This window comes from Myotis nattereri, assembly GCF_964212035.1.
Source record: "Myotis nattereri genome assembly, chromosome: 18".
In the NCBI taxonomy this organism is placed as follows: domain Eukaryota; kingdom Metazoa; phylum Chordata; class Mammalia; order Chiroptera; family Vespertilionidae; genus Myotis; species Myotis nattereri.
This window is the reverse complement of record NC_138093.1, coordinates 18,841,373-18,853,460: the sequence shown is the minus strand read 5'-3', so window position 1 is coordinate 18,853,460 and position 12,088 is coordinate 18,841,373. Positions and strand designations below refer to the sequence as shown.

The window sequence follows — 12,088 nt, the reverse complement described above, 5'->3', positions numbered from 1 at the left end:
TTAAATGCATTTGTGTTCTTGGTTTTGCTTTTGTAATTTTGGATTTGGTGTGTGCCTTTGCTCTTTACATAGATTTCGTAAAATGAACAAACGCCTGGGTCCCAGAAGACCCCTGAGTGCCTCTATGGGTCAGCTTAATGAGGTGGGCCTGCCTTCAGCAGCTATCCTTCCTGACGAAGGTGCGGTCGATCTGCCGAGCAGAAAACCCCCTTCTCTGCCCAATGGGATTGTGTCAGCAGGGAACACAGTAACTCAGCTGATTCCACGAGGAACAGACCCCAACTACGATTCTACTCTGAAACCAGGAAAGATGGATCATCTGAGCAACAGTGCCCCTGGATCCCCTCCTGACCTGTACGTCATTTTCCTAACTTTTATTTTAAAATTTCTTCTTTATAAATACAAAGTAGAGGAAAGGAAGAATAATCAGTTTTTTAGACTAAATTTTTGGCCATTTTGTTGTTTTTTTTATTTCTATTTCTTCTGTTACTTGACTTTTAAGAAAGCATAGGTGAAATAAGATCACATTTTATACATTTTATAGAAAGTATAACTATCAGAAGAAAATAGTTTCCCAAATTGTGGCAGTTTTTTTTACATTTAATAATTTATGTACATTTCGAGACATTAAACTTGACTTGCAGAATTTTATTCCCATAGGCTAGAATCTGTCCCCAAGAGTATTCCACATCCTGTACCTCCAAGGGGGCCATCAGACCTGCCTCCCATGCCTGTCACTAAACCAATGCAGATGGTACCGCGGGGTTCGCAGTTATATCCCGCCCAGCAGGCAGACGTGTATTATCAGGATCCTCGAGGAGCCGCGCCACCATTTGAACCAGCACCTTATCAGCAGGGTAATGATCTTTCCTTTATTGCGCTCACTTTTCTTAGGATTTGTGGGAACAATTCCAGGTAAGAATGATTATATTTGCAGTAGCCTCAAGTGTATTTCTTAATACTTTGGGAAAAACAGGTTTTATCAGTTAAATAGTATAAAATAAGTGAAGTAACAAAGCTATAAAAGAAAATTGCCTTAACTACTAAAAGCAGTTGTATGTTAAATATGTTCATATACAGGGGTTGGAAAAAGTAGGTTTACAGTTGTTATACAAATAAATAATACAATGATTAATAAATAATAATATAAGAATAAAGTGTTTTATATACTCACAACTGTATACCTACTTTTGCCCACCCCTATATTTATGGAAATAACTAGTCACCCAAGTAAACAATGGAAATTTGCTAAGGCAGTATATATTATCCTGACCAAAATTTTCTTCAAACATGAAAAAAGAATTTATTATTACAGTGTGTATAAATTAAATACAGTATATTTTTCTTCCTTTCAGTTATCTATTTTTCTGGGTCCTGTAGTGTATATGAAAAAGACAGCATACATGCACTAGCCGGTTTGGCTCAGTGGATAGAGTGTTGGCCTGTGGACTGAAGGGTTCCAGTTTCGATTCCCGTCAAGGGCACATGCCTGGGTTGCGGGCTGGGTCCCTGCTAGGGGGCGTGCAGGAAGCAGCCATCAATGACTCTCTCTCTTTGTTGATGTTTCTATCTCACTCTCCCTCTCCCTTCCTTTCTGAAATCAGTAAAAATACAAAAAATTAAAAAATAGAAAACTGTGCCCGGCTGGTGTAGCCCAGTGGTTGAGCGACAACCCATGAACCAGGAAGTCATCGGTTCAATTTCAGGTTTCAGCCTTGATCCCACGAACGTTTATGTTTCCCAGTAAATATAATAGTTATATTTACACTATACTATAGTCTATTAATGTGTGCAATAGCATTATGTCTAAAAGTATGCATACCTTAATTTAAAAATACTTTATTGGCAAAATGCTGCCCCTGTCATCTGGGCCTGTTGGAAAAATGGCACCGATAGACTTGCTCCTCTCAGGGTTGCCATAAACCTCCTATTTGTAAATAGTATAGTGCTGTTATTTTTTTTTAACAGCTTATTCTGTGTGTGTGTGTGTGTGTTTTTAATTTAAATTTTTTAATAGTGCTGTTATTTTTTTAAAATCTTTTTAAAAAAAATATATTCTATTGATTCCTTACAGAGAGGAAGGAAGAGGGACAGAGAACTAGAAACATCAATGAGAGAGAAACACCAATCAGCTGCCTCCTGCACACCCCCCACTGGGGATGTGCTCACAACCAAGGCACATGCCCCCAACCGGAATCAAACCCGGGACCCTTCAGTCTGCAGGCCGACGCTCTATCCGCTGAGCCAAACCAGTCAGGGCTAGTGCTGTTATTTTTAAACAGGGATAGATTAAAGGTGTTTTCCATTGCCTTTTCCCAAGGCTGTCTCCATTGTGAATCAGAATTGACTTCTCTGCTTTTGAAAGGATAGCTTTAAATTGGTACAGCATTATTAATATATATGAAAATATGACAAAAATTGGATTGTATCTTTCTTTTGACCATCCATTGTCGGAAAAACCCAACTGCTTTTGTTGCAGTGACCTTAAATACAGTGTACCAGTTAGGGTTCAATAGTTAGCAGAAAGGGGTTCAGTGCATGAAGTTAGGTGTTTATAAAATAAATGGAAAGTTCTGGAAAAGCAGGTTTAAGATAGGCCTGCAGGAATAAGTCCCAGAACTAGCTGCTGAAAGAACCTGTTTTAGTGAAGAAGCAATAAAAATTGGAAACTTATATCCTTAACTGCTAGCTCCAGAATCACATCACTTGAGGCAAAAGTCTGGAAATTGGGAAGCTGCTAGGTTTGCACCAGATCTCCTTCCAGGTAACACAGTGGCACATTCAGAACTCATGCAAATGAGTGATTTGTGCAGCCTGAGCTTCAGGGAAATGTAATTTTTTGCTTTCCAATGTTTGCATTGTGTTAAGGCACATCTGAAAGACAGTCAAACAGTTAAGAGAGCCAATCTATTGTAGATTCTAAATTAGTTTTTTTAGGGTCAATTTAATTGTCACTTTTAAGGACAATTTTTACATGTTATTTTTCATAAAGTTAACCTGAGTACATAGCAGAGGGAAAATAGCTAAAGAAATGAGTTGTTAATTATTTAGTGTTGAAATATTTTAATGGACAAAGACTTAGATAGAAAATTAGCTTAGCTCATTGTTGCTCTCGTTGCTTTTCTGTAATGTACAGGTGTGTACTACACTGCGCCACCGTGTGTGTCCCGCTTTGTCCGACCGCCACCATCTGCTCCTGAGCCTGGTCCTCCCTACTTGGATCATTACCCACCCTACCTCCAAGATCGTGTTGTAAACTCTCAATATGGCACTCAGCCACAACAATACCCACCTATGTACCCACCACACTATGATGGCCGTCGAGTATATCCTGCTCAATCTTATCCAAGAGAGGAGATTTTCCGAGAAAGTCCTATACCCATTGAGATTCCACCTGCAGCAGTACAATCCTATATACCAGAATCCAGAGAAAGATACCAACAGGTGGAGGGTTACTATCCAGTGGCTCCTCATCCAACTCAGATCAGACCTTCGTACATCAGAGTATGCTGTGTTTTTTTCTTATTACATAGATTTAATTTGCTTATTTTAAAAGTGGTTCTCAACCTTCCTAATGCCGCGACCCTTTAATACAGTTCCTCATGTTGTAGTGACCCCCAACCATAAAATTATTTTCATTGCTACTTCATAACTGTAATTTTGCTACTGTTATGAATCATAATGTAAATATCCAATATGCAGGATGTGTTTTCATTGTTCGCGACCCACAGGTTGAGAACCGCTGGTGGAACATCTGTTTTAAAAAATAAAATTAAGCATGCCCTTATTTTTTCATCTTGTCATAATTTGGGTAGGTTTTTGTTTTAAATTAAACGATTAAAGGGGAAAAAATTCCCACCCCATTCTCACTAATAACCCTTCTTAGTTTCTGAACTTTAGATGGTTTTATTAGCAATTCTAGATCTATTTGGAAATTATGGCCTCTGACCAAAAAGAGAAACTTAAATTTAGCTCTTTGGGAAATCCTGAGAATTTGGAGGGTGTGGGGGATTTGTTTTGCTTTGTTTTAAATGTTGGTATTTCCAAATGTTAAATAAGCTTATTTAAAATAATGTGCTAAATAAGTTAATGTGTTCTGAAGTTCTTTTCAATTTTTGCATTTTCAGGAGCCTCCTTATAGCCGGCTTCCTCCTCCTCCCCAGCCCCACCCTAGTCTAGATGAGCTACATCGAAGACGAAAGGAAATAATGGCCCAACTAGAGGAAAGAAAGGTTATCTCTCCACCTCCTTTTGCACCTTCACCAACATTGCCACCTACCTTCCATCAAGAGGAAGTAAGCACATCATTTTTAGTCTCGGTTATCCATTTTTCCTTTATCAGTCGTTTGACATGTCCTGCCTAAGTAGTCTTTGCTTATTATTCTCAATGTTATGAAAACATTTTCCCATGTTACCTTTTAAAAGATTTACCTTTTTATTTCCCATTTAGATCTACAGTCTGTCTAGAATTGATTTTTGTATCCTAGTGTTTTAAGAGTCCAGATCCATTTTTTCCCCCAGAGGATATCTTATTGACCCAGCACCATTTAATAAAAAGACCATTCTTTTCCCAGGGCCCTGTAGTCACCTTTATCATGGTCAGGAGACTAGATATGTTTCTGGACTCATATTCTGTTTAATTGATATATTTCTGTGTACTTAGACCAACACCACATTATCTCAGTGTAGTTTTATAATACGTCTTATTAATTGGTGATGTTTGTTTGTCAGTTTTGTTCTTCAAGGTTACCTTTGCTGTTCTTGGTCCTTGGACTTGCCAGGCACCTTTTGGAATCAGCATATTGCTGTCCACAAAAATGTCTGCTGCGATTTTTATTATGATTACATTGACTCTCTGGATCTGCACTGTCCAATATGTAACCACTAGTCATATGTGACTACTGAGTGCAAAAAATGTGGCTAGTCCAAATTCACATGTGCTATAAGCATAAAATGTACACTGATCTGAAGATTTAGTACCCCCAAGAGCAAGATATTCATTAATATATATCTATTAATTACATATTAAAATGATAATACTTTGGATATACTAGTATTAGTTTTACAAATACATAGTATTAAAATTAATTTTAATAATTTTTTATTTTTTTAATGTGGCTGTTAGAAATTTTTAAATTACATGTGTGAGTCTCATATTTTCATTAGACAGTATTGCTTTAGATCCATTTGGGGAGAAGTGACATCTTTTCACTATTGAGTCTCCAAGAGCATGTTGCCTCCACTTACTTGGGTCTTCTTTAATTTCTCTCAGTCATATAATTTTCAGTCTTGCACATCTTTCATTAAACTTCTAGCTAATTGATTTTTAAGCTATTTTAAATGGAATCCTTTTGAAATTTTATTTTCTCTTTATTATTAATGTAGAGAAAAAATATTTTTGTGTATTGGCCCTCATATTCAGCAGCCTTGCTAAATTTCCTTATTAATTTTTATATTTGTTGGTGGATTTTTATGGATTTTCTTGCACACAGTCATATCCTCAGTGAATAATGACCATTTTTCTTTTTAATCCTTATGTCTCGTTTTTTTCTTATCTTGTGATAGCTAGTCCTCCAGAATGGTTTTGAATAAAAGGAATGATAGCATGTATTCTTGACTTATTTGCAATCGTTCAGTGAATGGAGCTTTTAATAATTCATCATTATATTTACTTTTTTGTAGATTTTACCAAATTAATGAAATTCCCCTCTCCTTAGTTTATACTATTTGTATAAATGAGATATGCCAAATATTTATTTAAATAACTGCCCTAGCTGGTTTGGCTCAGTGAATAGAGTGCCGGCGTGTGGACTGAAGGGTCATGGGTTCGATTCTGGTCAAGGGCACATGCCTGGTTGTGGTCTCAATCCCCAGTACAGGAGGCAGCTGATCAATGATTCTCTCTCATCATTGATGTTCTATCTCTCCCTTCCTATCTGAAATCAATAAAAATATATTAAATAAATAATGAGGAAAGTAGCAGGATGCTAAAGATTATTCAAAGAATAGGAGAGCCAGGCTAGTATAGTAATGAATGTTAGAGAAAAAAAAAATGCTTAAATAAGGTTGCTAGAATAAACTGATTAAAAGTGCTACAAGGCAGTAAGCCATACTTTGGGGGGTTATCTTCTTTGTATTTTTACAGGACACTGTTAATAGTCACCTTGAATGAATATTATTATCTTTTTAATGTGTACAGGGTCTGTAGTGGTGTTCATTTTTCCACTTCTGACATCGCTTAATAATTTTTTCAGTCATGCTAGGGACTTATCAGTTTCATCTTTTCAAAAAAAACAAACAGCCTTTGCTTTGTTGATATGTATTCTGGTTTGTTGATTATACATACTGCCTGAGCTTATAGTATGTATATATGGTGGGGTTTTTTTATGTCAAACAGACTTTCTCAGCAGTGTTGCAGTTGATGCTATGTAAGAAAAATGTCTCACATCCTTTATGTGTAGAATTATTATTCTAAACAACATTGCTATCTGACAGATAATAACTGAAAAGTGAAGTACATAAGATCATGTGTAATAAATAAACAGTAACCTTTTGGGTCTCTGAAAGTCATAACATTTATTAATGTAATTTTACTTGTAAAATATAAACATTACATGATGGAAAACTGTAAAAGAGACATCCTAGAACCTTGTTATGCCCTACTGTGTGTGTGTTTTTTTTTAAGAATTATGGAAAGCAATATGACACTGTGAAAAGTGAGCTAATTTTGGAATCAAACATCTTTGAGGTTTAGCTGTGTCACCCAGTGTGATCTTTTGTAAGTTCCCTAGCCTCCCTGGACCCTGAGGCTCAGGTTTCTCTATTTGTAAATCAAGCATAATGAAGCCTACTCATAGTGATGCGATGAAGATTAAATGAGACATAAGTCATGTGGCACATAGCAGGCATTCAGTGAATAATAACTAGTTACTAACATGCAAAGCTATATACAGTTGACCCTTGAAAGCATGGGGGTTAGGAGTGCCAACCCTGTGAAGTGAAAACTTTTGACTCCCTCAAAACTTTTCTACTGTGTAGTTGTCCCTCAATGAAGGATTGGTTCTAGCACATGCCCCCATATCAATAGCCACAGATGCTCAAGGCCCTTGTATAAACTGGCATAGAACTATGCATACATTTGACCCTCTGCATCTCTGGGTACAAAACCTGGGGATACAGGGCCAACCATATGTTTATTGAAAAATAACTGTGTGCGGTGGTTCTCAACCTTCTGGCCCTTTAAATGCAGTTTCTCATGTTGTGACCCAACCATAAAATTATTTTTGTTGCTACTTCATAACTGTAATGTTGCTACTGTTATGAATCGTAATGTAAATATCTGATATGCAGGATGGTCTTAGGCGACCCCTGTGAAAGGGTTATTCGACTGCCAAAGGGGTGGCGACCCACAGGTTGAGAACTGCTGGTGTATAGTGAACCTATGCAGTTTATTTATTTTTTTATTCTTTTTTTTTTAAATAAATCTTTATTGTTCAGATTACAGTTGTTTCCCTTTTTTTCCCCCATAGCTCCCCTCCACCCAGTTCCCACCCCACCCTCTGCCCTTACCCCCCCACTGTCCTCGTCCATAGGTGTACACTTTTTGTTGCCAGGTCAAAGGTCATACACATGGAAAATATAGCTATTTCCATCCGCGACTTGTCCCTGTGTTCGGAAAGGTCTCTCACGACTTGTTCACGCTCTACTCAGAAAGGGTACAGAGACACGTAACGGCTTTTGAAAATAATGTGTCCTCTTATGTTTAAAATGAGGATTTTGTTACCAAAAGTGAGGAGAAAGCAACACTACAGCTGCTCTCGCCCCTCTTGCCCTTTGGGTGATAGTTGTGCTTGGGGCTGCGCGCTGGTTCGCGGGCTGTTGACGAAGCCTTCTGGGCGGCTTGCGCGGTTCCGCCGGCTTCCCAGGGGCCGTCGCAGCCTCGCAGGGGCCGTTTCAGCCTCACAGGGACCATCTCAGCCTCACTGGGACCGTCTCAGCCTCACAGGGGCTGTCTCAGCCTCACTGGGGCCGTCTCAGACTCACAGGGGCCATCGCAGCCTCGCATGGGGCACCGCATCCCACGTTGGGGGTGGAGGTGTGAGTCAGAAGCTCCTCTCGCTGTCTCTCCTGCTGGAAGTTTCTGAGAGCCGTCTGCACGTGCTGGACATCATACTTTAACTGGTCAACACGAAGTTTGGCATTCTGTCTTTTGTTGGGAGGCTCCTTGCTGGATAAAATCTCCAGGCGTTCTAGCTGGCTGAATATCGGGTGTGCTTGCTTGGGTTTCGTTTTCTACTAAGTGCACAGACTGCTTGTCTGCCGTCTCCCGGTGTCCCATGTGAAACTGGTTCTGGTGGACCTGCTTGTGCGTTTGTTGGTACAGTGGTTCCATGTCGCCGGCCCAGCCGGATCCGGCTCCGGCTTCCTCTGAACCTGAGTCTTCTTCTTGAGTGTGTCCCTTATGGGTGCGAGGAGTTGAAATCTACAGTTTGTTGGGTTAAGCTGCAAAAGCCCAGGTGGTTCCTTTTGTGCCACTGGTACAGCTTGGGCGGGGATATAAATTGAGTAGGGCGGGGTCTCAGGGAATCACCAGGGCGGAGCAAGCAGCAATGGCGTCTCCGTGACTCCTCGCCTCTCCGTGACTTCGCATCCCCAAGTGCCAGCGAGCAGCTCTGCGAGAGAGCCACCTCCACTTTCCGACCTGCTGCAAGGCCGTCCCGCCTCTCCCCTTGGGGTCTGGGACCTCAGAATCCCGCCCCAAACAAGCTCAGTGGATTTGAGAGTTTGTAACCCCTTCCGATTGAATAAAACCGCGCATCCAGTTGCAGCCTACCTGGCGCACAACTCCGTACCTCTGTTCTTGGTGCCTCTGCATATCCTACTCAGTCTCAATGCGCTTCTTTCTTTCCTTCCAGTTGTAGAACTTCCACTGGGCCAGCTTTCCCATGGTTCTGAATGATAGCTGTTTGTCTTATAGTTGGTAGTTTCAATGTTGTTGTGGGAGGCAGCACGCACAGGTCTATGTATACCTTATGCCGCCATCTTAGTTCTGAACCTATGCAGTTTAAAACTGTGTTGTTCATGGGTCAACTGTATTTAAATTTCAGTTCTGCTTATAAATAACATACATAGAGTTGTGTTAACTTTATACATTGTAAAAATACATAACAAAAATTTCTCCAAAATTCCCATTTTTTATATCGTCAGTTTATTAGATATTTCAACTTTTCTGTGGGTGAACTAATAAGTATTTAGTAATATATCTTAAGGTTTTGTGTGTGTTTTGTATTTTTTTGTTTGTTTTTTGTTTTCATTTAATCAATTACACTGCATGTCTTTCTGTCAGTATATAACCTTTTCTCATTCTTTTTAACAGATGCATAATACATTATGGTCAGGGGAAAAGGCCCTCGTTAGTAGGGCATGTCTCTAAAAAGCTAGTTGTTCCACACAAAGTTTGTAAGTGGAAGAGAAATGATAACAGAGACAGAATTTTAAAAATAGAGGTAGGACAGTGGCTCAGTGGTTGAGCGTTGACTTTGAACCAGGAGATCATAGTTCGATTTCCGGTCAGGGCACATCCCCAGTTGTAGACTCGATCGCCAGTGTGTGGGGCATGGAAGAGGCAGCCAATCAATGATTCTCTCTCTTCATTGATGTTTCTATATCTCCCTCTCCCTTCCTCTCTGAAATTAATAAAAATATATGTTTAAAAATAGAGGTAGGACAAACAAAAAAGGTGTTAACCATAGAAGTAGGAGTTGTGGTTGAAACTGAGTGATACTTGGAAACAGCAGACCCTGTGCCACACAGAAGACCAATACTGATAATTCAGAAAACAAGATTGTTTTAGATGGAGGTAGGCATAGAGCCAGTTATGTGTACCAGTGGCCCCTAGGGATCGGTATATATATCTGAAGTGAAAGCAGTATTGAAGTTGTAGTTCTAGCACTGCCCTAGACTGATGGAGCCTTGGTTAGATCATGTGGACTTGAACGTATGAGAGAGAGAGAGAGTGCATCAAAGCACGTGGAATACAGCAAAACATTACACAGGTACGAATGTTGTGAATTTAGTAAAAATCATTAGACCTAGAATAGCTATTCTGTCATTATATAATTTCAGATTTCATCTTGAGAAAACAAAATTATGCATCTTATCCTTTTTTTAAATGTTTTTTATTAAGATATTACATATATGTCCTTATCGCCACGTTACCCCCAACCCCCCCCCCCCCCCCCATTGTCCGTGACCATTGGTTAGGCCTATATGCTTTCATATAAGTCCTTTGGTTGATCTTTCCCCCTTACCCTCACCCTCCCCTACCTTCCCTCCAAGTCCGGACAGTACAATCAATGCCTCTCCGTCTCTGGATCAGTCCTTGTTCATCAGTTTATGTTGTTCATTATATTCCACAAATGAGTGAGATCATGTGGTATTTATCCGCTCTCCAGTTCCATCCATGCTGTGGTAAATGGTAAGAGTTCCTTTTTCTTCTTCCTCTTCTTAAAGAATACCTTTCAGCATTTCATATAATGCTGGTTTGGTGGTGATGAACTCCTTTAGCTTTTCCTTATCTGTGAAGCTCTTTATCTGACCTTAAATTCTGAATGATAGCTTTGCTGGATAAAGTAATCTTGGTTGTAGGTTCTTGGTATTCATCACTTTGAATATTTCTTGCCACTCCCTTCTGGCCTGCATGGTTTCTGTTGAGAAATCAGCTGACAGTCGTATGGGTACTCCCTTGTAGGTAACTAACTGTCTTTCTCTTGCTGCTTTTAAGATTCTCTCTTTGTCTTTTGCTCTTGGCATTTTAATTATACTGTGTCTTGGTGTGGTCCTCTTTGGATTCCTTTTGTTTGGGGTTCTCTGCGCTTCCTGGACTTGTAAGTCTATTTCTTTGACCAGGTAGGGGAAGTTTTCTGTCATTATTTCTTCAAACAGGTTTTCAATATCTTGCCCTCTCTCTTCTTCTGGTACCCCTATAATTCTGATGTTGGTACGCTTGACGTTGTCCCAGAGGCTCCTTACACTATCTTCATATTTTTGGAATCTTTTTTCTTTCTTTTTTGGTTGGGTATTTTTTGTTTCTTCGTATTTCAAATCTTTGACTTGATTCTTGGGATCCTCTTGTCTGCTGTTGTATCTCTGTATATTATTCTTTATTTCAGTCAGTGTATGCTTAATTTTTAGTTGGTCTTTTTTCATATCCTCCAGGGTCTCACTAAATTTATCGGCGGTTTCCATAAAATTCTTGAAAAACCTTATAAACGTGGTTTTGAACTCTATATCCAGTCATTTGCTTTCCTCCATTTCTGTCATTTGTGACCTGTTTCTTTGTCTCCGCATTTTTTATGCTTCCCTGTTTTGGTAGAGTGGCTTTGTGTGCTAGATGTCCTATAGGGCCCAGTGGCTCAGCCTCCTCAGTTACCTGAGGTGGACACTCTTGGTGCACCCCCTTGTGGGCTTTGTGCACAGTCTTGTTGTAGTTATGCCTTGATTGTTGTAGGATCACTGGGAGGAATTGACCTCCAGGCCAATTGGCAGTGAGAATCAGCTGTGTATGCAGTGGGAGAACTTCTGTGCTGAAGACACCCTTCTGGGGCAAGACTTGCTTCAGTGGGGCTTTGGTGCTCACTGAGTCTGCCCCCTGAGTGTGTCCCTTATGGATCTGAGGCGTTGTAATCCGGATGGTCCCCTTCTGACATCTGGGTACACTGGCTCTTGGATCTAAGGAGGTGCTAATTTAGCCTCTGCCTGAGGCCACCCAGCAGGAGCTACGAAGAGAACTGCAGATTCCCCTTCCTTTTTTGGAGTTTGGAGGTGCCCTGATGAGGCCCAGCTGTGAAGCAATGCAAGCTGCTATGGGGCCTTGGGCCTTCTCTTGGAAGTTCTGGGTCTGTCTGGCCCAAGTGCAATTTGTTAGGTAATTCTCAGGTTGCAAGGGGCCAGGGCATTCATATACAAAAGCCTCTGCTGCAGCCTGGGTGGGGCAGGGTCTCAGGGAATCAAAGGGCAGAGCAAGCAGCTATGGCGGATTCTCAGCCCTGCCCTAAGGGGCCCCGCGTCTCAGTGTCCCGATAATTGC

General features: G+C 40.3%; 1 protein-coding gene across 1 annotated transcript in view; it reads left to right on the top strand.

Moving 5' to 3' along the window:
* RC3H1 (ring finger and CCCH-type domains 1) overlaps nucleotides 1-12,088 on the top strand; it is a 61,031-nt gene that overhangs the window by 36,079 nt on the left and 12,864 nt on the right. Inside the window, exons 10-13 of the mRNA XM_081111873.1 lie at nucleotides 73-354; nucleotides 661-857; nucleotides 3,137-3,504; nucleotides 4,128-4,295. Of these exons, the coding sequence (XP_080967999.1) occupies nucleotides 73-354; nucleotides 661-857; nucleotides 3,137-3,504; nucleotides 4,128-4,295 (1,015 nt within the window). The remainder of the gene's footprint in view (nucleotides 1-72; nucleotides 355-660; nucleotides 858-3,136; nucleotides 3,505-4,127; nucleotides 4,296-12,088) is intronic.